Raw genomic sequence first — 25,947 nt, 5'->3', positions numbered from 1 at the left:
TTTATTAATTTCCTTCGAAGTACCTCAAGTCTTCTAAATTTATGTGAGTTTGTCTGTAAAACAGGGCAATTTATATAAGTCCCACTGGATGTGGACAAATGAGTCCACTTTTCTTTACAGTGTAATATACTGAAAAGATATCCTTAATTGTATTGTCTTTTGTTGGTTTTAAATTGAAAATTTAAAATACAAATACATCTTTCCTGTTACAGGAAACTAACATGTGCTGATTTAAAAGAAAAGGAGCTTCTCATTTCCTGCAAAAATCAATGTCCAAAAGAGGTAAGCCATATTAACAAAGAAATRTTTGATTGGATAGGTAGTGGAATTTTGTGAATATAATAATTACATAATTTTGCCAAGCAAACTAGAGAAGCTTAGTCTGAATGAATATGCTAAATGATAGATATGAAGGTGGTTAGTGAACTGTACTTGAAGGACATTTATTRTTGTATTGCCGTTAATATATTAATGTCATCTAGGAGGGTTATATTAAAGGAAAAGAAGTTTGTCTCYAAGGCAGTACTGACTTGAATGCTTAAACATGCATACAAGGTTGAATGTGGAAGAGTATGTCCTCCCACATGGTTACACACTGGTCATGAATTTATATCTCAAAAATAATGGGATGCTGTTGGTTTAGGAAAATTGCTGAGAATTGTGCTTGCTATTCTCATCTAAATACAAGTTTATCAATCCCTATCTGTGCAACAATTTCGGGGCTAAGAGATTTTATACTTAATAAATGAAATGAGCTAATAATGCCCTGATGTATTAGTGAAATGTATGYTAAATAGTGTAAAATAAAAGACAAGCCCATTAGTCTCTCTGCTGTATCTGGCTACATCTAAAGTTTTGCTTTAGATGAGAAGAGTGAAGAAGAGAAGAATAATATCCTTACTGCATGATGCTTAGTCTATGAGCCAATGGCATCAGTAAAGAATATTCCTGTTGAACACTACGTTTGAGTAATAAAGTTTGTGGAGCAGGGCAGGAACTGGTTGAAGAAGCTGCCCAATTTTCAGCAGCAACAGATCAGACATAATTCAGGATTTCTCTTACAGCAGTGTTACCCGCAATAGGACGTGAGGGATGGCCAAATGACTTTGTCCTTGTCCCTCCCAGTGTTGTGGTTGTACTGCTTGTGTGCTTTCAGAAATCTGTGCATTACTTACTGTTTTATGGTTGTTCTTCAGTTGTCATTAATTGTGCTGGGTGACAGCCTTTTCTTTACTCCATTTCCCATGGGTTAGAAAATGTGTGAAGTTGAAAAGCAGGGATTTTGTTATTGTCCAGTGTTGGAAACTTCAAATGTGAATCCCTGTCTGGATTAGAAAACTTTTTTTAAAAATATTGAGTAAATGCAAAAATGCACGAGATTCCTGCTGCTTTCCCAAAAGTCTCTGTTCCTCTTCCTTTCAGACGGGATTGTATTAGCCCCAACAGGAAGGCTGTGCCCTGTATGTAGTTGTATCTTCTGCTTTTTGCTAGAAGCCTGTCTGATGATTTTTTTTTCTGTAAATGAATGTGCCTTTCACAATTTTCTCATCTGGATGTCTGAAAGCTCTCTTCCTGGTTGGGGACCACTTTGGGATATTATTTTATTGTCCATTTTGTTGTCCTTTCATGTCTCTCTCTGTTACTTTGGTTTTATTTGCTCCAATTCTTCCTTCTCTGTATTTTCAAGAGTACTTCATGAACTATGTCTTCTGTACTTCAGCTTCTCTACAAAGAATTTTTTCCTCACATCTCATCTTTGATTATGTAACTGTTGTGATTTTTCTGAACATATTCCCCAGACTTAGTCTCAGACTTAAAATCCACCTAGCAGTGGTCCCAAACTGTGGTTTGCAGTTCAGAATTGCCTTGTTCCACAGAATGCTATCTTCTTTACTTAATTTGGTGGGATGTGAAAGAAAGTGTAGAACAACAGAATTTATGTTAGTTTTATAAAACTTCAACTTAATTCTAAAATTCTTAGTCCTATAAATGCTTTGGAAAATAAGGTTTATTGCAGCTTCTGCTATCCAGAGAATTGTTTTAGTGTAATTGATGAGTAGAAGTGCATGTTTTTCCTTTGCTGTGATTCTAGCTCTAGCTCTTACTGTCTTTCATGAAACATAGGTGTTACTGGTATCTTCCTGCTTCAAGTAGTTCATATCTTTGTGTTACAGTACATCCTACTTTCTTCAGATCCTACTTTGATAACTACATGTGTATTGTATGGGGCTTGGCTTTTGCCATTTTTTTGTATAAAAAAATCTATTCCCATTTCTCTGAATACTGAATAGTGCTAGAAATATTTTGTCTGTGTCTGTTTCATAAACAAAATACATGTCTGCAGCTTTGAGATAATTAGCTAACTGTATGATAATACAGATTATACTGATAGTTCTCTTTTAAAGGAGTCATTGATAAACACAGTTTGAAGGAGCAGCCTTAATAGACATCACCCTGCCATTCCCACCACCACCTTTTCCCAGCAAATATAGGTTGAGCCCATTTTGTTGTTTATAGGATTTTGTCTCATGAGACAAGAACTTACAAACAATTTGGCCACAGATAAGATGGATAAGGCTACTGAATTTAGAGCATTTAAAGTTTGTAAATCTCTTATGTCTGGCCAAAACTAATCTGGAAGTGTTTTTGTGTGCAGTTCTGCTCAAGTAAATTTCAAATTAGAGTTTCATGAGAATTTTCTTATTCAATGTTATCGGGGTTATTAGCAGAGCTCAATGAAGCTGATGTTTTCTAGTCCTAGCTTACCATAGTGCAATTTAGGTTCAGTGGAATGCAGTATTTTACTGCAGTTGTCATTTTGAGATGTTTTTGGTTAATGGAAATGACTATAGACGGTATGCTACCATATTTATTTTCCAGGTACTATGGTACATTTGGGGATAACAATTATATTGTCTGATCCTTTGAAAAAATGGTACAGAAACTTGAAAAACTTGGAAGATTTCATGCTTTTGTTTTGGCTATGGCAGTATAAAACTAAAAAAGTGACTTCTAGTATTATATAGTGCAAGTCACATTTCCTTTCTGCTTTAGGGAGAAGGAGAGTCTTTAATGCTGCCACAGCTGTTATGTATGAGATACTTCAATTAAAAAGTCAATTCTCTTGTTTGGTAATAATAACAAGATATCCTGTTGAAGGAAATTTTTTTTTTCTTAATCAGGGTGATTAAATTCTTACGATCATGCTTGCAGATGTTTTGAGATAATTATTACATAGAAATTTTAAGTCTATCCGTTTTCATTGTTGATGTTTTCCTATCAGGATTTGTGAATCTGTGTTTAACACTTTATTCCATGTAGTTAGTATTTTTTGACAAAATATCCATACTTTGTAGTTTTATTGTGCTCTTCTATGGTCTTGATGTGAAATATGGGACTCCATTATGATAAATTTAATTTAACATGATAGAGACAATGCCATTTCCCCCCCCTGTACTCAGCACCGGTGAAGCAATACCCCAAGTCCTGTGTTCAGTTTTGGGCCTCTCACTATGAGAAAGACAAAGACACTGATGTGCTGGAGCCTGTCCAGACAAGGGCAGCGTTGCTGGTGAAGGGTCTGAAGCACAAGTCTSATGAGCAGGCACTGAGGTAGCTGGGGGTGTTTGGCCTGGAGAAAAGGAGGCTCAGGAGGGACCTGATTTCACTCTACAACTGCCTGGAAGGAGGTTGTAGATTGATGGGGATTGGTTTCTTTTCACACAGGTGACAGTACCAGAGGAAATGGCCTCTAGTTTTGCCAGTGGAGGTTTAGATTGGATATCAGGAAAAATGTCTTCACAGGTGGTCAAGCAGTGGCCTAGCATGCCCAAGGAAATAGGAAGGTGGAGTCACCGCCCTTGGAAGTGTTCAAAAAAGTGTGTGGATGTGGCACTTGGGGGACATGGTTTATTGGTTAACTTAGTCATGTCAGGCTAAGGGACCCAGTGATCTTAAAAGTCTTTTGCAACCTTAACAAGTCTATGTTTCTATAAATTTTACAAGTGTGCGTATCTTTTSGAGTTTTTTAGTACATTAAATTAATTAAGCATTCTGGAAATAAAATTTAATTCTGTAAACACACATTGCAAATATATCTGGATGGCAAAAGTTTAATTTTGTCTTTGGAAGTGGTAAAATTCTCTTTTGTGCTTAGCTTTTGGGATCACTGCTCAAAAGTGCTGTTTTCTTTAGTAACATATTTCTTTATTATCAAATGTGTGTTAATGGGTTGTGGTTATTGCCTCCTGCTGGAGTTCTCTTAAGCCTCCATAAGTGTTGATGGAGTTTATCATCATCAGATATAATGTTAAGATTTAAATGCATTGCCTATGGGAAAAGTATTTGTGGGATATTTTTTGGTTTTCTTTTCAGAGCTGTGGATTAAATCCCTTCTTTTCATGTCCTTGCAATATCAAACATAAAGCCTGTTCAATCTGGGCTTTAGTCTGCAGGTACCTTTGACAAGAGATCTTGTATAGCAGAAAAGGATTTAAAGAGGGCACACACTTTCCGTTTTGCACCGAGTAGTTCAGCATGGACACTTTAAAAGAAGAAAAAAAAATCCCTTCCCATTACATTTTTTTATCCAGCAGAAGTAGCAGAATGATTGCTTTTGTTCTCTGAGATCATGCGGAAATGATTTGCCAGCTCCTCTTGATTTTTTTTTAGCGTTGCCTTTGCAGTGGAGGGAGTAAGAAGAAAGTTTCTCTGGAAGCTATTTTTTTGTCCTATATCTCTGTGCAGGGAGCTAAGTGTGTACATTTGCTTTTCAGTATAGTATTAAACATATTGCTGTGCTATAAATATTCCTGTCCAATGGTGTCTAAGAATTTTATTGCAGTAGCACTTAGAGGTCAAGGTAAGGATTAGTGTCTTGAATTTCCAGCTCTGACATCTTAGTTACGACATGACTGTTTGGGCTTTGACACTACTAATGAAAATGTGCTTAATTACTGTGGAAGAGTAAGCTGGCAGTAATAGTTCTAGTCATGGCTTGTTCTGGCCAGCATGAGRTGATTTGCAGATGGGACTAGAGTGAGTTATTGTGTATGATGCTCTTATGTAGGGGGCCGGAAGATGAGCCCTCCTRCTTCACAGTGTTCGTGTGGTAACAAATTGATTTTGCAAAGATTGTGGTCACTTGTGAGGAGACTCAGCCATCAGACTGCATGTTCTGGGTGGTAGTCTGACCTCGGTAGCATACAAGGCTTAGACAAGCTTCTCCCCTCATATTTTCAAAATGAGGCAAAATAGCTTTTGATTTAGGGAAAAATATTTACTGATGATCAGTTGTCCCTGATAAAAACTAAATTCCTTCTTTGATAAGGTGACCAATTTATATATTTTTCCCTCCAGATAAAGGAAATAGATGAGATTGGCTGCATAAGGCTTCAGCAGAGCGAGTGAGTCAATGCTACCGAGTGAATATCTAGTTCAGATACAGGAGAGAGTTAATACAAACATGAAGGTGGCTAAAGGAAACAACTGTCTGTATTTGATTATCTTTTGAAAAAACCACCCAACTACCCCCCCCTAAATCAATAACAAAACTAAAGAAAAAGTTGGAGCAAGAGATATTAACAATAAGGAAGATTTCCCGAGGACTGAAGTGACACTTGACTTCGCATTGTTTTCAGTAATGACCTTGGCACCAAAAATATTGGAATTTTCTGATGAAAAGTTGTGGGGTGTTGCCAGTGTATGAGAATTGAGGAAATGCATCTGTAGAACACATGTATTGGGGGCATACTATTAAATACAGGAAAAAAAACCTAGTAAGACCATAGATGTGAAGCTAATAATAAATTCTCAAGAAACAGCAGAAATTCTTATTTTCACAGCATGATTAGCAGGAGAKAAATGCAGTAAGAGCTGAAGATGTTTTGGGGAAGATACTCTGCTAAGAATGAGGTGCAATTAAGGCATTGTACAAAGTCCTTCCTGCTGAGATGTACTTTCAAATATTACATGCAGTTCTGGCTATGTATTCAAGAAACATTGATTTAAGATGGTTGAAATTCAATGAGGGGAAGGCTATGGTAATAAAGTGCCTTTTAAGAAAAGACAGAAATACTTCAAGAACTGCAGCTGAGACTAGCTAGAACAAGCATAGAAAACTCGAAAAAAGCTCTTGCATCTTGTAGTGAGCTCCTGGACCAGTCTTCTTAGCAGGGCAATGGAATGGGGTCAGAATRGGGGACTGTTTTCATGGTAAATGTTTGTTCATCCACTCCTGGAAGGATCATAGGAGCTACCTGCTTGTTGGAGGACTGGATTTCAGAACTGAGCATGGTGACTTAAAGGTTCCTTCTAGTCCTGTATGAAATGTGCTGTGACAGTAACTAAAAAACTGAGCCAAAACCACAAAGTATCTATAATAGCCTGTGACTGTCAGGGACCTGAAAATGTGAACGTGTGTTCCATAATTTTTAGATAGAAAGGTTTACATTCTGTTTAGGTGTGTGTTTCATGATACTAGCTCAGATGTTGAACCAGTTCCTATGGATTTCTGAGAATCCAGGTTTACTAATCAAAGTGTAACCCACCTGGCTTTGATACTTATGTAGTGTTCTTATTCTTGTGGATTAAATGATGTAGAATGTATCCATTTTGAATTTTTTAATAAACATGAAAAAAATGTGTGTTAAAATTATATGTCTTAGAGCATTTTCCAATTTGTGTTAATCCCTTGATGACAGTGAAGAGGCGAAATTTCACTTTTTATAAAGAAAATGGTCTAATGCTATTTTAGCTAGTGGGGGGTTTAAAACTCCCTGTAAGTAACTTGCTTAGATGTCTTCTGTGAGATTCCACCTTCCATTATTAACAGTATTGGGTTATGTAACTGAAAATTGTTATTGTGAAGACTTCTTATGGGCGTATGTATAAGCAAGGGATATTTTTAGCCAAGTTCTTAACAATAAAAAAAAATTGTTTACTTTCTTGACATATTTTATCTAATACAATGCTGGGAGCACTGCTGCATTCTTATCAGTCAGCATATTTAAATTAGTAATTCAATTCTTACACAGAAAATGAATGATAATATATTAAGTTAAAAATTGCACTGGCAATAAAAGAAGTCTTTATCTTTCAGATGGCAGAAATTATATGATCTGCCAAATACAGAAATTTAGGATTTTGTGAAATTATTTTGGACATGATAACAATTTTGGTGACCTTTTTTTGACTTTTGCATATTTTGGTTTTCTTCTGCTGTATTCTTCCTTTTGATTCTTTCCTCTTTCTTTTATTGCTCTGTCTAATCTACAAGTAGCTACAATACACTTAATTTCAGTTTTCATGGGTTTTTTACCTTATCCATTTGTATTCCCCCAGCATACAGATAGCAGACACCTAGGGTGATCGTTGTATACATTACTGTGGAAATTACTGTTCTTGAAACTTGTGACAGGAGAAATTGTCTTCTAATTGAGCTGTGGCAATGAAAGGGAAATCATCCTACAAGAACAGAAAACAAGCAAATAATAAGCAAACATTCCTCCCATGAAAAAAAAATCAATTATTTCACAAGCTGAAAGATTGATTAACTGAATGAGTTTTCTGTCAAGCTGCTGTCTGTGTCTGAAATAAAAACAATTCATAGATCCTTTGTGATTTTACAATGTTTTAGTCGTGCAAAATTCTTATTTGTGTTTGTTCTTTACAGTTGCCCTGTGGTCACCGATGTAAAGAGATTTGCCATTCAGGTAGCTGTCCTCTGAACTGCAGCCAGAAGGTCAAGCTCCGATGTCTCTGTAAGAGACTGAAAAAGGTGAATTTATAAGTTGCAGTTTTTGAAGGATGTGTATTCTTTGTATCCTGGGCTTGTAAAGTTGGATTGTATGGATGTTGCAGATTAGAATAGGGCCAGTTACTGTAGCAGAGCTATAACAATTCACATCAGTTGAAGGTCTGGGCTGCTGTATAATAAGATTCACTGGAGAAACAAAATCTTGTTAATTCTAGAATATGGTAGCTGCCTTAGAATATCTTTGTCTTCATGCACACTTAAATTTTTACAGTTTTGTGGGAAGAATACTTAGATGACCTGGAGTGATTTGAGAATAAAAATGACATTTTTATGATGATATTGGGTAAATTGGAATTAGCACAGATATTGTGAAACCTGAGCTAATGTAATCACTTAAGATTCCCTGCAAATCTAAAAGCAAGTATGGGCATCAGCATGCTTAGCTTCTAACAAATATAAGGACAAAGTAATATAACAACTTTACTATAGCTATACACTACTATGAGGGGAACAACAGAAATTGATATGAAGTCTTTACAAATAATAATGTCTTAATGAAAAAAAACATGATCTATCTTAATAAAATGGTGTTTAAATTTTTTTTTGACCCAGTTAACTTCTASGCATTTCAAGCAGGTTGCAATTCCCCACAGTCTTCAGCTTCTCCAAAATATATCTTGTGCATCCAGAAGTCTTGCGGGTGGGAGGCTCAGCAGGAGAAAAGATGACCTGTACAGAACAAGTGCTTAAAATTGATCAGTCTCTGYTTACAGATAACCACTTTGGGGTTTTTGAACTTTTTTCAATACTGGGACAAGGGGAGAAAGTATGAATGAAAATTAATTTCCCACCCCCGTCCATGACCAGACCTTGAGCCAGTTACAACAATGTGTATGAAGTTACTGAGACTCTGAATGCAGACTCTTTCTGCCAGAGGTTCAGAAGGTTATCGTACTTGACTAAGGCAAACAAATGAGAAAAGAGGAGAAAATTTAAACTGGACTTTTGATTGATTCTTCCTTTCAGCTTAGCTTATTACAAAAAAGGAAAAATACAAGGACTATTTAATACGTAATTACAGGTTCAAATAACATTGTCATTAGCTTTATTTTATGTGTAAAACCAATGTTTTATTAAATAAGGAAGTTTTATTGTTTTCATAAAGATGTTGACATAACTAAAATCTTACATAGGGAACTGATTATAAAAGATAAATTATACTTAACAGGAAGTACAGTGCAGCAAGATGCAAGAAGGCCAAGCTTCACTGGAATGTGATGCATTATGCAAGGAAATGAAGCGGAAAGCATATGAGGTAATGGATCCATTCTATATAGTTTCTTCTCAGAGCTTCAAAAAAAGTATAAGAAAAGAACAGTTATTTTTCAAGGTAATACCTGCAGAAATGCAAATCAAGTGAATGTGTTGTTGAATAGTAGCTATTTTTTCAGACTAATTTATGAATGGTGTTAACTAACTCAATGAAATACTATTTTAAAACAGTATTATGTTATTTATCTTTTTTTCCCTTTAAATTTATTGGAAATGATTCTTTCCTCTTTCACTGAGAACAGGTGATGATCAGTGATGATAAAATAGTCATTAGTGCTGTAAGATTAGAGTCAGGCTGCTTTACAGGGCATTGTTAATCTCTCTTTCCAATGAGGGTTTTGCCATCAGATGCTCTACTTGTCCAATGTGGAGTATAATCATGCTACATGGTATTAGTTATCCTGTACTGGAAGAATTGAGAATTTCCAGCAACTGCAGAATACTTCATAGGCTGCTGTAAACGTGACTTTTCCCTAGCTCATCTGTTTTGTGAAGTAAAGAATTTGCTGTGCTGTTCCACACAGAGACAGGACATGATCTTTGCTCTTATAAACCTTTTATAAAAATATAAAAACATTGATGTATAATTTGCTTGGGTTTTATCAGGTGAGTATTAGATGTGATAAATGTACAATCAAAAAACTCAGTGGATAAAGCTGACAAGTCAGCTTCTGCTCAGATTTTCAGGATTGATTGACAAGTTCTGACAAAATTCTGACCAAATCCTGCAACCTTGCAAGCAGTACAAATGCTAAAACTGCTGGGATATGCCTTCAGAAAATCCCAACCATAACAAACAGTTCCAATAAGAATGTGAAGGTAAGTTTACAGGATATGGAGTCCTTCCCTAAAGCAAGGTGAACTCCCAGTAGACTGCATGAGCTGAGAGCCAGCAGCATGTCCCAGTGTGGTGCAKTGTCAGTGCTGTTTGACTGCAGCACATACTACTACCAATTTCTCATCCCAGTGTTGTAATCCACAGGGAGAAATGGTCTAATGCAGTGAGCAATGCCACAGACATACTATATGGCATAACCTAGCTATGTGTACCTTCCTCACAGAAGAATGCTATTTACTTGTTTGGAGATTTTTATATAAAGTAATGAAGTTTTATTTAAATTCTTTCTAGGCATCTTTTTGTAGCCTCTGTTGACTTATTATGCAAATAACATACTAGAATGGTCTTCTATTATGGGCACTTGATGAAAGTAGTTTATTTATATCTATTACTGTTTAATGTGTCCAGACTGGAAAAAAATTGTTGAAAACTGCAGATATTTACAAAGATAAATTAGTTTCCACATTTGCAAAACAGCCATTAATTTCCAAAACCAAAGTGCATTAATTCTTAATAAAACTTTTCATGCCTGGCCCCTAGTGAGTAAGCACTTCTTACTCACAAGATGCCTAGGAATTGAATGTGTCTTTTACAGTACATTTCATTAAAGAAGTAGTTCTAGAAATGTTTTCCCATGCTGTCATTATAACAGTTAGGGTTCCCTTTATCTCTGTACATTATACCTATGTATCTTATACAAATATGACCACACCAGTGTAAAAAGATGTTTTCCCATTGCTCTTTTCCGCACTTGCATGGCACTTTTTCTTTTGTAGCTGAAGTTGTGCCATTAGATGGCAGTGAAAAATGAGGGGGGCTCGTTGTGTAGTTTTTTGCACACCAGACTTTCAGATTTCAGATAGGCATGGCTGAAAAGGTCCTATACACACATTTCTAAACAGACTCTGCCATTGTATCTAGATTAATGACATTCTCATTAATGCTTTTATTTGATACTAAGTTTAGTAATTGAAAAATCTGCAAATAGGTTGTGCTATTGACCCTGCCCTCAGTGCCTGCTGTTTGAGCCACAGTGTGCTAAAGCATGAGCTATTGTGCTTTCTCCTTAGCCTCTTGAATTTGAAATTATTTGTAACCAATTCTACCTGTGCAAACAGTATTTAATGAACTATTTTCATTGTTAGTGTGCAAATCATCCAGCTTCTAGGATCAAGATTTTTTTTTCATTTCAAGATATTAAAAGGTTTTTACATCTAAGTTTTCTAAGGTAGTGATTCAGTGACTGCAATGCTAAAAGCAAAAAAAAAAAAGTATAAAGGGAAATACATTAACTTCCCCCATATGCTCTTTCTGTTACTACTATTACTTAGTGATTGCTGACTGTGGGAACTTAAGAGGGTGAGGTGGTGTCTTTCTGTCTAATGTTGGATTTATGTCCTATTAGCATGCCTGGTTGTTTTTTAGTTGACATAAACTTTTGGCATCTACAAATGTCCTGTAGCACTGAAATACTAGATTTAGCTAAATACTCGGTGGGAGTAGAATGCTTTCCTCTGTTGTGAGCCAACCTTCTGGTAAATTAATTTTATGCCTTTGCATTATGAAAAATAATTACTGATGTTTTATCCCTACTTGGCATCTGTACACTCTTCAGCATTTGGTGTCCTGTTAGTCACCTGATGAACCCTAGCTATGCATCTCTTCAGATGGAAGCCCCTCCATCCTGTTGTCTTTTGTATATGTCCAGGTTTCATATTTATTTGTTATTGTAGGACCAAAATGGAATGCAGGTTGCTAAGATTCAAGTATGTGGCATGCTTACATATTGACAATGTTTTCTGTACAATTTTCTTCCTAATACTTTCTAGCATTTAATTTGCTTTCTTGAACACTGCAAAATATTTCTACAGCATTATTAATTGTAACTCCCTTTTTATACGAGTTTCTGGTGGTGGAGCTCACATGATGGACAGTTTGCATGCTTTTCCTGAGAACCATTCTATAGAAGTAATTATGACTCTAAGAAAATAGGTTTAGCTGCTGTTGGCAACAGTTGCTTATCACTTTGTATGTCTGCACAGATAAAAGAAGCAGAGGCCAAAGCTGCTCTTGAAGAAGAGAAGCGAAGACAACAGGTATTGACCTTTCTTCTTCTTCCTGATCCACATCCTCCTCACCTTGTTCTTTTTAGTAAATAACATAACTTACATGCAGTTAAAGATGTATAGTTTTTAATGTGATATGCACAGTCATTCCTGTCAGCTGTTACATACTCTGTGCTGTAAATTATTTACAAAAGTTGAGGCCACATTTGCCAAACAATTTTCATGATCTTGTGCAAAATGATAAGCTTGTATTTCTATAACTTTGTATGATGTAATTTATTTTTAAAATACTAAGTATGCTTTATTTTAATCAAACACTTGCTACAGCATAAACACCAGAGAATCCTGAATAGCCTCTGCAAGATTAAATATTGGGTAAAGCTCCCCTTCTGTCTCCCATCATGAAAAAACAAGGACAACTAGAYGAGTTTTGTCCTTCAAGGTCTCCGAGGTGGGAGGGAAGTGTGTATTTTACTGTAATTGCTGTTGGTGGCGAGGGTATGTGGTCGGCATTGTAATCCACAAAGCTGCTCTGCCAGCTGCCTGCAGGTGCTGATACTAATCATATCCAGGCAAATGCTGTAAGCACAGCTGGTGGTGGTGGCTAGGTCAGGTTTGTCATCTGGAGTCTGCACACCTGCCAGCCACTTTGTGCATATGCCTGTGCCTGAGTGAGCATTTGACACCAAATCGTATTCCAAGTCCAGGATGTGCTGACTCCTTTTACTCAATTCACAGCATCTGTGTCTTTAGCTTACACTTGTGTTTCCACCTGCATGCCACACTTTATTTTTGTCAGGGATCTGTGGCTTGCTCCCTGCTTCCAAGGAGGTAAGGGAAGCTTACAGAGCTGATCCACTCGTGCCATCTCCCCAGACTCCCCTGTCTCTCAGTAGGATAGACAGTTTCTCTGTGGGTCACAACTTCTGTTATGCATACTTTGTAAGCTCCCTAGGCAGTCAATGAAAGTGTTACATCTACAATGCTCTGACAGGGCCTGCTTTTGTTTTTTAAAGGGGGGTCTTCTTATTCTGCAAGAAAAGCCAGGGAGTCTATTGTCCAGGGACCAAGCACTGATTTGTGATGTCTTGCAATGTTTATTGCAACATTTGTATCTCATCTGTCTATAGTACTGAGCACGTATTCCCTCATATAACTCAGTTCATGTAATTCTTGTTCTCTAAGCTGGAAATGTTACTTCTGGCACATAGGTCAGGAAGTGTAACTTATGTACAGGTGTCTGAAACACGTTATTGGGCAGAGATCTGTAGATGTTGTTTCTACAAGCTAAGTAATGAAGTGTCCTCAGGGGCGTTGGAACATGTAAAGAACACACTTATAGCTCCAGAGCTTGAAAGTTAAAGTTGCTGATTGTCTTGCACCGAGTGTGTTTTCATGCATTCCAGAAGGCATTCCACCCAATTACTAATAATTTCTGTTCAAAATCACTTAACTTCTGGTCCTTCTAGCAAAGTCTCAGTCACGAGGCTCCTCTGAAACAGTAGAAGATTCAATCCACCAACATAGTGTGCAGTGTCCTTTTGGCTGGATTCTTCAGCGGAGACTGTGTCTGTCAGTAGTCACACCACCACTGCTTTCTACTTGTACTTTCTCTGAAGTSTCACAGTTCCAGCCCAACAGTAGTAACTTTATGCAATGTGTGGCAACTGCTCCTGCATATGTGTTTTGTGATGAATGCAACTTCAGGGCTAGAAAACTTCACCTATACATTATGAAGCCTATTAAAAGGTTAATTAAGAATTGCTAGTTATATAGCTGTCCTGGGTTAGAGACAATTTTAGGAGAAAACACTCAGAAATTAACATTTCCTGTAAAGAAAAGGGTTTGGCARTCCCTTCCCACTGAGACAAAATTAATTTTCTGGATGAAAGTGAAAAAAACCTGTTCATAGAACAAACAAGGGGCCTGCAAGGCATGGGGGGAAAAAAMCCCAAACCTGTTAGATATTGAACCTTCAGAACCTTACCCCCACCCATCCACAGCAGAACAAACAAACCCAAAATGCCAGGGGAAGGGAAAAACTGCCGGCCATGTGCTAGGGAAGAACAAAAGGTGGGGGGGTGACTTTGTCTCAGGAGAGGAAGACAAAAAAAGTATGGGGAGGGGAAAAAACAAACAGATGAGAACCTGGTGAACCTCTGATGTTGGTCTCTTCCCCGCAGCAGCAGAAGCTCGTGGCTTTTAGAGTCCTGTCTTTCATTGGTTTAGCTTTTCCCGAGGTCTGGGGCCAGGTGGAGTCGCTCCTATGGCTCCCACAGGTCGYGATGACCATCTCCCAGGGRTTGTCTGATCTCGGACCAAAAGCCAAGCTGAACAGTCCCAGAAAAGACAACAGAAGGGAAGAATTGCTACTGCAGTTTAGGGAAAACTTGCCTAAGCTGACAAAGCCCAAGCTAGCTAAAAGCAGTAGTGTAACTAACATATGCCTGCTTCACAAGCCTAGCACAAGGGAGGGAGCTTTAAACAAAGCCCATGCAGAGCTGCCCCAGCTACTGTGCCTCCCCCGGACAGACATGCCTTTCTGGGCATAAAGCAGACCATCAGGATTAGAGTATCCTCATAAAACCACCCCAAGTAGCACATTAGGAGACAGTAGGACCAAAACAGTAAAAACAAAAAGGGACAAAATGGATTTTTTAAAAAAAAGGGACAGCAGTATCTAATAAAAAGATTCTAGAACTACACACAAGTATTAAACTCAGCTACTGTGGCATTTTTATGTAACATTGGTTTCTGTCCAATTTGAACTCATAATCTGCCATCTGTTGATGGAAATTGGAGGCCATCACTATCATAGGGTGTTAGGTCACATTAAGAGTATATTTTTGAATATACTCCCATCTGACAAAATTATGTCTTGTACCACCTTCCTCAGTGTCATTAGCACATTTTATAGAGACTGTTCATCTACTAGTCACAGTTTCTTAAACCTATTTTGATTAATACTTCATTAAATGTTTTATATACAAATTAGAGTTCTAGTAAGTCTGTGCATTTATATTTTGGTTTTTGCTATATTTGGTAGCAACTTTTGCTAATGCCATTTACAGATGGAATCACTTGTTTCTTAGTGGARGAGACAGCTTGGCTAGGCTTCTTGTCATGGCCCTAGCAGCCAAACTTTCCCTCTGCTTCTAATTCAGAGGCACCCTGTGAGGCCAGGGTTTTCACAATTGCTAGAGGTGGAAAAAAGATCAGTGCTTTGATTATTTAACAACTCAGRCCAAGCTCTCTGTCCCTCTCCATTGTAAAAGATTCGGTTACATTTTCAAACTGTTTAGAGTTTCAGTACTGAAAGTTAGGGTCTCAAACCTGAAGTGTGAGTACTGAGTTGTATGAAAGATTTTGTTTCCCTTTTTTTTTGTACAAAGAAAAAATTTTAACAGATTTCTTGTAAGTTAAAAAAATCWAGTGTTCCCCTCCTCTATAAATAAAAATGTATCCTACTTAGGGAAAATATACTTTGYGACTTTATAGTCCTTGTTACTTCATTTAGCTACATTTTCCCATGGAAATGCTACTTCTTTCAGGGCAGGAAGACTATAGTGAATAACATGTAAAAGAACAAAATCCAGTGCCTGAGCAACACTGAACTACACATTGTCTGGCATCATACTGTTTTGAGTATACAGTTTAAATAAATACATGTAATTTTACTTTTAATATATTTATATACAAAAAGTTAGGTTCTTACTATACCCTAAGCTTGTTTAGCTTGGAAAGTTAAGTTAGCTTGAAGACTGGGCACAGCCATTACTTCAGAGATCATTAAGGTGTCACCTTGGGAATGTTGACAGTTACACAAAATCTGTAAGTAGCTTTTCAAGGATAGTGATGGCCTCTCTCTTATATTCTGTGCCCAGAAATCTTTTTTTCATTGTGTGTTTTTGGTTCTTTTATTATGTATATATTTTTAGATGGGTTTTTATAAGAGTTCACTAGGACAGCAGTTCAGTAACTATTACTCTGTTTGAGCCATGTGTTTTAATTCAGATTATTGCAACTCATGAAGCTTTCTACTTTTAAAGCCTACAGATCACAAGTGTGTAGTAACTGTAGAAGCCCAAATTTTACTTAGTGGCGGTATACAATGTAATACTGCCATGTTGTCTATAAAACCATAAAACCTCTGTCCTTGCCTCCACATTTTGGATTTTGAGTAACTGATTCATTAAAATACTTTGCTTTTTCTAAGGGAGGATTAGCTAGTTGAAAATACTCTTGTTTCAAACAGACTGTGTGACTTTGTCTGAACTCTTCTCCCATATCTTCAGTGAAGTGCCAACAATTTCTGCCTTTATTAGGTACAAAGGAATAGACATCAAAATAGGTCCCTTTCTCCTGCTAACAGTGGTATCTGGCACAGGAAGGGAAGAGCTGCTTTGTGAAACTCTGACAAATATTTGCTGTCAGTGGAAGAAGACCAGACATCARGCAACCTTGAGTTCCAACGGAAAATGTTATTTACTCTGCTGCTACTCTGTCCATTTCCCAAAACAGTCTTATTCTTGTTTCTTTAATGCACCTACGGTATTGTCTTAGTCCCCCTTCCTGGCAGCACTGCAGTAGTAGTCATGTTGATTTATTTCCTTTCATGGCCAGCCTTTGTCTCTGTTCACTGTCCATGTTTCCTCTGCTTCARCTCAATGTTACTCTTTCTGCCCAGCCTGTCCTGGCTTGCTGTGCTCTGCTACTCCCATCTCTTTTCCCTTTCACTCCATCTGRTTTCTCTGCTCCCTAGTTCCTTGTCCCATGCTCTCTCAAGTAGCTGGCAACTTGACTCAAAAATCCAGGTAATTGTTCAGCCTTTTCTGATTTTAGTCTGTCTCAGGTCTTTAGAGCTTCTTTTCTAATTTTCCTAGCAATTAAATGGCTTCTCATTGGAGCCTCATCCTAGTCTTCACTCTTTATTCTAGGCTGCCTAGTTCCTGTTTTATTTCAGCTGTGTACCCTCAAATGAGTTTTGCCTCTATTCTCTTGATGCCCTTTTAAAAAAAATGTGGAGGGAGATGAGGAACAGGGATCAGAGGATCCTATTGTTTATTCCAGACAGGGCCCTGAAACTTCCATTCTTTGTTGGGTGCCTGACATTCTTACTTTTGCAATTGCTTTGCTCCATTTTTGGGCCTGTGGACATGTGCTTCCTATTGAAGGATATTCTGTACCTCCTACCATCAGATGAGTGGTTGAATGTTAAGTTATAACACTTAAGAAATGGAGTATTTTTGTGYATATCTAAGACTATAGCAATTAATCTAAAATTTAACTGAGCATGCAGATAWAAAGAATTGAGGGCAGTAGGATAGATTTTTAGTTATTTATGTTTTCATTAATTTGTTTTTGGCAGAGTACATCTTTATTATGAGGTCTTTGAAGATTTCAGCCTATAAGTTAGTAAAATAGCTTAAATGCACATGTAAAATAGCACTCCTATAAGTTAGTAAAATAGCTTAAATGCACGTGTTTTTAATAGGAAAAAATAATGCATTTTTAACACATTTCATGGAGATCTTGATCTTATTTCAGCTTAATATATTCAGCCTGAGTTGAAAATTGCATGTAAAACTTGAGCTGGCTGCATTTTTAGCAATGCCTTTTATAGGAAACGAAACAATGGTTTAATACTTGAAAGCAAAGTGCTTTGTACCTGTGGGATGTACCATCTCATCTCTGACATGTGTAACTTCCATTGGCTGATGGTTAATTTTGTTAAATGTTATTTGGGAATGTTATTTAAAATCTTCACATTTCCTTGTTTTTAATTCTGACACAAATGTCAACTRCTTGTGGTTCTTCTTATTTAGGCTGAACTGGAAGCTTTTGAAAACCGATTAAAAGGGCGAAGAAAGAATAAGAGAAGAAAGGATGAGGTAGAAGTTGAACARTCATCATGGCAAAAGTACAAGAACCTCATTATGCTGCCAGTGTTCGGAGTTGCTGTTGTGATGGTTGCATGGCTCATGGTCTACAATGACTGAAAACAACTCAATAGTTAATATACCTCAGGTGGACTTTAGGTAGCTATTATTCCTAGAATGTTAGTCTGTGTGTAACAGAACTTAATATGCATAGATTATGCATGTATACTATTTGCTAAGAAAAGTGCAGAGGAGAGAAGAAATGTCACCTTTTGTGTTAATACATACACAGCACAAAACTGAACTCTGAAAGTAATAGTAGATTCCAGGCTACACTGAAGTGCTGGTTGTTTGACTGAGATCTGTTAACATCTATTAATAATGTTATTTTTCCTTGTCTCCATTTTATAATATTAAGAATAGCTAAGTATAAAATGCTTTGTTGAATACATGTTTCCTGTAAAATCAGCTTAATGGTTTATTGAAGGTTGGTGTTCTTATGCTAGTCTTTATGTTGTATCACACAAAAATTTCTGTGCTTCATGTCGGTTTTAATTATGACAACTAACAGGGAACCTTGGATCACTTAGGCTTAAATATTCTAGAGCTTTGTTCAGAGAAATGAGATGGGAACTGTCTTTCAATTCAGCTATATCACAGACAATACAGTGGCCCCCTGTTACAGACTGTAAACAAACTGYGAACAGGGGTTTGCTTTTTTGTTGTTTCACCCCACTCCTTCCCACCCTTGTTTCCTCAAAATTGAACTAACTTGCAAAGTTCCTTTAGTGGACAGGTAACATAAGTTGAACATGGATGTGAAGTAATTTCAGGGTACAGGGATGCATTCTCACTGTTGCTGCAATTGCCAGCAGCAGAAAGCCAATTTGAAATTACACCTAAGAGTATCGCTTGGCTGTTCATATAGACAAGTGTCAGAGCTGGATATTTGCATAGGTGTTCAAAAATGTAATTGGATAGCATAACAATACARTTATATGTTGTTCTAAGGCTGTCTGGATGGTTCTTGGTAGTCACATTTAAACTATCTAGCTAAATTTTTAAATATTTAAGTATTTTCTTACTGACAGTTTTGATATTTTGCTTTAGTTTATCAGTATTTGTTGGTAGAACTGGAAGATTTTCATCTGGCGTCAGGATTGTCAGAGAAGCTGTAGAGTCTCAGGTGAGAGACTGCAAGTTAAATTTAGGAATGGGAAAATCAGAAAACGGAATTTTTAAACCTCTGCTAGAAAATTTTTGCTGATACTTGAGCCTACAGGTGTCAGGCTCACTACAAAGGTCACTACAAAGGTGATTACAAGCTCCTGAAAAAAATGGGGTGCAAAGACAAAGGGCATTAGTAGTATGCCCTTGTAATTCAGGCATGTAATTTCATCAACAAATCCTGCAAAAGCAGTGGGATCACTTGTGTGAGTTAGTAGAAAAGACTGCAGTCTGCTAGAAAGCTCTTCTGGTTGATTTTGACTTACGTGTAAAGGGACCCAGGTATCCAATTGTAATTCTGATTCAGCAGCAGAAAAATAAAATTGAAAAGCTGCAAAAAGGCAGAAGCATTTGATTGTATAGATTAACATACATAGATTAACAAACAGGGAGAAAAACGGTTTCAATTTGTCACAGAAGTTTGGTGTGTGAGGAGAGTGGTGAGGAAAACTTGACAATGTTTAGCATGGATTGATGCTGTTTCAAAGTAATTTTTTTTAAATTGACATTTCAGAGATGCATATTAGTTATGTGTCAGACCATTAGTATTTAAAGTTGTAGAATTAATTGGAATTATGCTATGCAAAGTTGCATATCCATTGAATTTCCTTAATTTCTAGTATAAGAAATAAACAATTTTTCATATTGTTGCTTTAACTTTTTTTCTATTATATTAATGCCTGGGAGGTAATTCCAGATATAAGTGTATTTTCTTTAACCARCTGAGATGATGCTATTGTGTGAGTGCAAATGCAATATCTTCTCTCACTAAGAGAAAAAAAGAGAGATTTTTGTTCAGATGAAGTAAAATGTGAGGGTTAACCAAAAGTACAAAAAGATAATCTTTCTGACTGAAATATGGAAATCAGCAGGAATGAGAACRTTGTGGAAACAGCTTTTATCTTGCATGACTATAACTAATTTTTCTATTTACTGCTAGCTTTTTCTTTAAAACAAATATGATGGAAAGTTTACCCTTCTACAAAAGAGAGAAGAAATCTCTCTCCAGAGAGTTGTAAAAACTAACTACACTTGTTATATGTTTGAAGGAGTTCTTAGTATTCTTTCTGCATATTTTGTAGTATTTGTGTGAAATACTGGAGAGGAAGACTTCTCATTGATCATCTTCATTATAATTAGAAAGCACTGCAACCTTTAAAAATTCATTCTGTTCATACAAAGGTATGTGTGAGTGGGCATATTCACTTTTTAAAGGATTTGTATCTCTCCTCAACCTTGCATATGCAAGACATACCTATTTTTGAATTTTTTTTCAAAATAGCTCTGTATRTCTTATCCAGCCATGTGAGTCATTTGCACTCTGTTGGTCTGCCTGCTGAACCAGATATTTATTTCTTGGCATAAAAAAAAGTGTGGGGGCTCGAGCAATCTGCAGTTTAATAAATCACTAGGGTTTTATTTGTTTCTTTATAATATTTTTATAGTTAATATTTTGCCTTTCTTTGGTTGGAGCTAGCTGCACATTGTCAACCTTTGAAATACAAGGTACATATAAAATCATCTTTTRTTCAGTATTACTGAAAAAAGGAATTCTAGAAAATAAATACTGAACTGAAGGTAGACAGAGTTTTTTAGCAATTTAGAAGTAATKTTCTGTTACATAATATAATGAGCAAATATTTTGAATTTTAACAGYTTACCCAAAAAAGGCGTATTGATAAGTATGCATTAAAAAATTATATGATCTGACCTGCTGTTGAAGGGAAATTTGTAGCGATAGAAGCCTGATAATGACTTAACATGAAGAATATTTAGTGATGTGTAAAATGAAAAAACTTGGAGTTTCCTGATCCTGGATGCATTCTGATGAGCATATGTCCTTCCACTAAGCCAAGGCTGTTGGTATGTCTGGGATTGGAAATTCCCTGGGCAAGTTTGTTCCCTGGTCAAATCCATTGTGTGTGTTAATTAAATGTAAAAACCAAGTCAGACAATAAATGCATCAAAAACAACTGGAAAAATTRTTTCTTCTCAAGAACTGGGGTAGTGAAGCAGCAAACATCCAGGTAATGATGAGTGACATACTGCAGCCGAAGTTTTAGGTGTGCTTTTTGCTGGCTTCTCCGGCACTGATAGTTCTTACTGCTCAGATTAATGCTGGAATTATGTAATTGTGTTTATTCATGTTACTGCTCTGACAAAATGTGAAAATGCATTGGGGAAGTTGATTAAGATGAAACAAATGGGAATGGACTTGGTTGCTGACTTTTTTGACCTCATAGGGAGGAATATAACTGATTTATTAGACATTTGTGCTGACCTTAACTACTTGAGAAGGAAATGTTACTAAGCAGATAACACCAAAATTTGTTCATAAAAGCATCTATGTTAAATTGTGGCTTTAAAGCAATGAACTATGAGTTTATCATCTCAGCAGTAGTTCAGGCTCCAAAACATATCTGCTCTATGCCAGCTTTCTCTGAGTGATGAGCTTGTGTGTTGTGAGGTTACAGCACAGAAATGCTTGGTCTGAAGTGTGTTCCGGTGCCAGGCATGGGAAGCTTGATGTGTCTGGCAGCTGCTCTCTGGTGCRTTCTTTTGGGGTGGAGCATTCTTGTTGGACAGTTCATCTGCGATCCTGTCCTCACTTTCATTCAGTTATCCCTCTTATGCTTTGATTTMATCCCATTACCAGTTGTTATCTATGGGCATTTAAATTTCTCATTTTTTGTGCTTGATGAATGTGAATTTGTATTCTCGTCTGCCCTCATTCAAGTAAGTTAATCAGTTGCTCTATGGAATTAGGAAACAAACAACTTGTAGTGGTTTTTATTTACTAGGAAGGGAAATGCAAGGTAAACAGTAGGGAAAAAATCAAGTCAAATTAATTTTAAGATAATGAGAGATGCTTCTTTCCACAAGAGGTTAGATATTAATGAGTTATTTGAACACTGCATTWAAATGTCTATATACCACGGTAACAGAAAACAAGTTTGTGGTATGGATAGTGCATGAATATGAACTGTGATACATCAAACTGGGTTGTAAGGTAGGCTTAACAGCAGCTGTGTAGAAATAAGTCATACTCTGAGGGAGCTGTAGCTCAATTCAACCAAGTATTATTTAAGCTAAATAATTGTTGCTCATGTAGTGATTTCCATTAAAAAAAATCAACAAAAGCAGAGTTTGGGCTTTTTCTGTGTGCTGCTGAATCTTCTTGTGAAACTCCAATTTCAGTGGCTCTTCTATTGGAAGAAATTAGTATGAGATTAGGAGTCAAGATTGGCTTGGGCTTTGGAATTCACAGTTCTCCAGCTGAAGAGAAGCCATCCTCAGCCAAGGCCAAGCTGACTTAGCAGTTTGAGCCATGTACTGCACCTCTCATTACAAGTTTTCATGTATTATTAGAATTTTTGATGGGGCTACCTAATCTCTGTAATGAATAATGAATTATGGTTTGATTCCTGTTTTTATCAGCATTACAGCACAAAGTATTTGTTGGTTTACATGAAGCAATATGGTGATTTTGCATATATCGTCTTGCTTCTCTCTCTTTCCATGCTTTTCCTATATTTTGTGTGATTGTTTTAAAACCAACTCCACTGTTTTCCTCCAGATATTGGAAGTTGGTTTCGAGAGATATTTGGTGGTTGGGTAAAAGTGCAGGACTGAATTACCATGAGCAGGAGCATCTTAAGTACATTGGCCCTCTGGAAGCACAGAGAACCCTGTCTGCACCATAAAGTTTGCACATGAAGTAACAGCCTAAATCTAAAGGTATGGAAATGCAGAGATCTGGAAAAAAAAAAAAAAAAAGCTGCAGAAAAAAGGCTAAGAAATGTTTATCTTATTTATTTTTTATATGTAAACATAAATCTGTATTTACATAATAAATTTACAAATATAAACACTGTTATGAGGGGTATCACCATCACTGATTGTCAAGAGTGGTGACAGGGCTGGAAGCAATATTCATGGAGAGGTGGTGGTTCACATTTTCTTTCTAACTCACATTTTGAATGATTGCATTTCAGAAGCACTAAATCATGCACAGTAAAAACTGGAAGCCTTTCTGGTTTACAGGTATCATCCCACAACGCAGCTGCAGTGCCAGTGCCATCTTTCTGTGACTCTTGGAAGGGCCCTGAACTGTTTCTATCCTGGTAGCACCCACTTCTGACCATTTTGTTTCTCTTTGTTTTGCCTTTTGTCCTGTTGATTTTATCATTCTTTGATCGTGCTGGCCAGCTCCGTTGTGTGCAGAGACCAGGGCTTCAGTCAGACTCGACATCTTTGAATGCAGATACGGGGCAAAAGGGACAAATACATCAAATGCAGGTCTCAAAAGCCCCCCATAGGGGTGGGACATTTGCTGTCATTTGCAGCTTCAGGCGGCAGTTGTCTCTTGGCCTGAGAGTTTTGCTAAACGAGATATGCAACACCCAACACATCCCTCCAGGGCCGGGACGGCGCGGGGACAAGGGGTAACGTCGCCGGGTCGCTGCTGTTCTCCCGCGCAGCGCTTCCTCGCAGGGAAGCGACGGGGCACGGCAGGCTTGTCGCCAAGGGGATGGGACCGGAGCCTTCTTGCGGGGAAGGAGCTGGAGAAACCTGTCTTTGGCTCCGACAGAGCTTCCTTCTGCCGGAGCTCCTTCCCCTCTGCTTCTGCAGTGCCAGCGCCGCTTTCAGCTCTCTTTGGAGCCTTAGAGGCTGAGCTGCGGCAGGCAGAGGGAAGCGTTGCAGTCCCTGCAGGCGCGAAGCTGTCCGTCCCTGGGCTGAAAGTAAAGCCTTGCGTGACCGTAAAATAAAGCGCATCCAGAAGGCAGGTGCGTCCTCTGGCGCCCCAAGAAGTCCGCCCGGGAACCGCGGATGAATGAAGGGACCCAGGAGTCTGGCCCACGCTGGCCAACCTCCGCTCCGAACTCTGCGCTTCGACTCGGCGGGCCGAGAGCGACTCCTGGTCCATGCGCTGAGCTGGCTTCGGATCGCGTCAGCCGCAAGTGCGTGTCCGGGCGGCCCGGGGACGGTAAGGTAAGGGGGGCGAGGGGCGAGCTCCGCGGGTTCTTGCCCCTCACATCGTCTCTGACTCAAGCTTGTCTTGCCACCTGAAGCCCTTCGCAGCGTGACGAAGCGTCCCTTAACCGGAGGATGGGGGGGGGGGCGCGGAAAGGCTGTGCCCACTTCATCCGCCCTCCCTGGGGGACGGCTTTAGGGCGAAATTAGCAAGTGGGCTGTCTCTCACCATGTCCCCAAGGGGTAGAGCCTTGTGTACGAAAGGGGTGGGGATGTGGCTATTTCTCGCGGAGGTTTATTATTATTGGGTGGAAGAGCGGGGAGGGGGAGTCTGCAGAGCGGACAAAATGCGTAGCTCCCCCCTGCTCCCCGCATGTGTCTGTGCGGAAGGCGGGGGTACGTGGCTCGTCAGAGACCGAGGTRGAGAAGGGTGAGGGAAAAAGTGGAGCGGGGTCAGCAGCAGCCAGAGCATGCTCTCCACGCAACAGTTCCCTGCCCTGCCTRCGGAAGAGGAGCGCTACCGGCAGGTCCTCTCCGCCAGCCGGGTAAGGAGAACCTCAGGGCGCTCCCCTCCGCGCGGGGGCCGCCTGGGGACAGAGGGCCGGGGGATTGGGAGGGCGGCTGGTTCTGCCGCTCGGCGACCCCCGGGCTGCGGGCTGGGGCAGCCCACTCAGGGGGCACCCCCGGCCGCCGCCGGCCCGCCGGGCAATTCCCGTGCGCGGCGCGCAGCCTGCGCTGCCGACAGGGGGCTGAGCGGCAGGTTGTTCGGGCAAGCGGAGAACGGGCGATCTCTCTCCGAGCCCGCCGAGCTGTTGTAGCGAGAGCGGACCCGTGGCTCACAAGCAGGGACGGGGCYGTGTCCCCGGGAGGAGCGATCTGGGGGGCGGCCGGGGACAAGTGACCGCCCGCGCCCAACCTGCCGCGGTGGCGCCGTCCCGCAGCGCTCCGGTATCGAAACTCGCGGGRACGTGTTGGGGACGGCCGCGTTCAGAGATGCAGGTGAGGCGCAGCCAACAAGCGCTTCTTGTTGGCGTCTCACGGAGAGTAGAGYGGCGCCCTGGCCCCGGTTTTCTCACCAAGTCAGCGCGGAGGATCAGTGGGGCTGCTGCGCCCGGTAAAGACACTGGAAGGAGCGGGCAGAAGTTGACCGAACCCGACAACAGGTCCGGCCAGGATTTGCAGGAGCAAAGTTTGGGCTTAACCTCCGGCAGGGCTGTCACGGCAGCTCCATCGGCGGCCGGGCTCCCGGGGAGCCGATGCACCATGAGCCCGACGCGGTAGTTGCCCCTCGGCCGGGAGCTGGCTTTATTCTTGCATCGGTGCACCCAAGGGTCGGATGGAGGGACGCCCAGTCCCCTCCCACGGCTGTCCGGTGGTCGCCACCAGCCACGGGAGGAGGTTGGTGCAGAGTCGCAGAGARGGCAGCTAACCCTTCCAGGGAGGGTCAGCATGCCTGTGTGTCTGCGAGTGTCGGAAGGGAATAGCGCGGGTGTGGACGGTCTCCCAGCACACATCTGGGAGGAGGGACGAGGAGATCTGCCCTTATGGGAGAGGCTGCATAAGAGGGSGCGAGAGGGAACTTGCCGAAGGTGGCTGCCCTCGCTAGTGCCAACTTGCAGGGTCAGTCCTCCTAGCCTGCCCTTCTCTCCGCTAGCCGGGGCGCAGGTTCGTCCCCAGTGTCCCCGCTACCTGTCAGAGGAGCAGGCGCGGCTGGGGCCGCAGCTACACAGCGGGGCCGGTATGGAGSCCACGGCGAGCGAGCGGGAGTGTCCGCAGGGAAGGACCGATTGCCTTCTGCCTCTCCGGCGCCAGAGAGAGCGTCCAGGGCCGCGCATCAGTGATGAGCCCGATGTGTGGCACTTGCGAAGAGGGCGA

General features: G+C 39.7%; 2 protein-coding genes across 3 annotated transcripts in view; both read left to right on the top strand.

The window, feature by feature from the left end:
- NFXL1 (nuclear transcription factor, X-box binding like 1) overlaps window positions 1-22,836 on the top strand; it is a 49,452-nt gene extending 26,616 nt beyond the window's left edge. The window contains exons 18-22 of the mRNA XM_057366760.1: window positions 213-282; window positions 7,673-7,777; window positions 8,985-9,071; window positions 11,969-12,022; window positions 17,818-22,836. Of these exons, the coding sequence (XP_057222743.1) occupies window positions 213-282; window positions 7,673-7,777; window positions 8,985-9,071; window positions 11,969-12,022; window positions 17,818-17,991 (490 nt within the window). The 3' untranslated portion in view covers window positions 17,992-22,836. The remainder of the gene's footprint in view (window positions 1-212; window positions 283-7,672; window positions 7,778-8,984; window positions 9,072-11,968; window positions 12,023-17,817) is intronic.
- Window positions 22,837-23,810: 974 nt separating this feature from the next.
- The window catches only part of CORIN (corin, serine peptidase), a 113,204-nt gene continuing 111,067 nt past the window's right edge, over window positions 23,811-25,947 (top strand). The window contains exon 1 of one of the 2 annotated variants that reach the window (XM_057366757.1): window positions 23,811-24,090. In XM_057366757.1, the coding sequence (XP_057222740.1) occupies window positions 23,929-24,090 (162 nt within the window). In that variant the 5' untranslated portion in view covers window positions 23,811-23,928. Of the gene's footprint in view, window positions 24,091-24,411; window positions 24,618-25,947 lie in introns of those variants that run through there. The other variant, XM_057366758.1, reaches the window with a different exon arrangement.

This window comes from Malurus melanocephalus, unplaced genomic scaffold (assembly GCF_030028575.1).
Source record: "Malurus melanocephalus ecotype Western Australia unplaced genomic scaffold, MMel_1.1 scaffold_71, whole genome shotgun sequence".
Lineage (NCBI taxonomy): Eukaryota > Metazoa > Chordata > Aves > Passeriformes > Maluridae > Malurus > Malurus melanocephalus.
The sequence above is the reverse complement of the archived record's forward strand: the minus strand, read 5'-3'. Positions and strand labels throughout refer to the sequence as shown.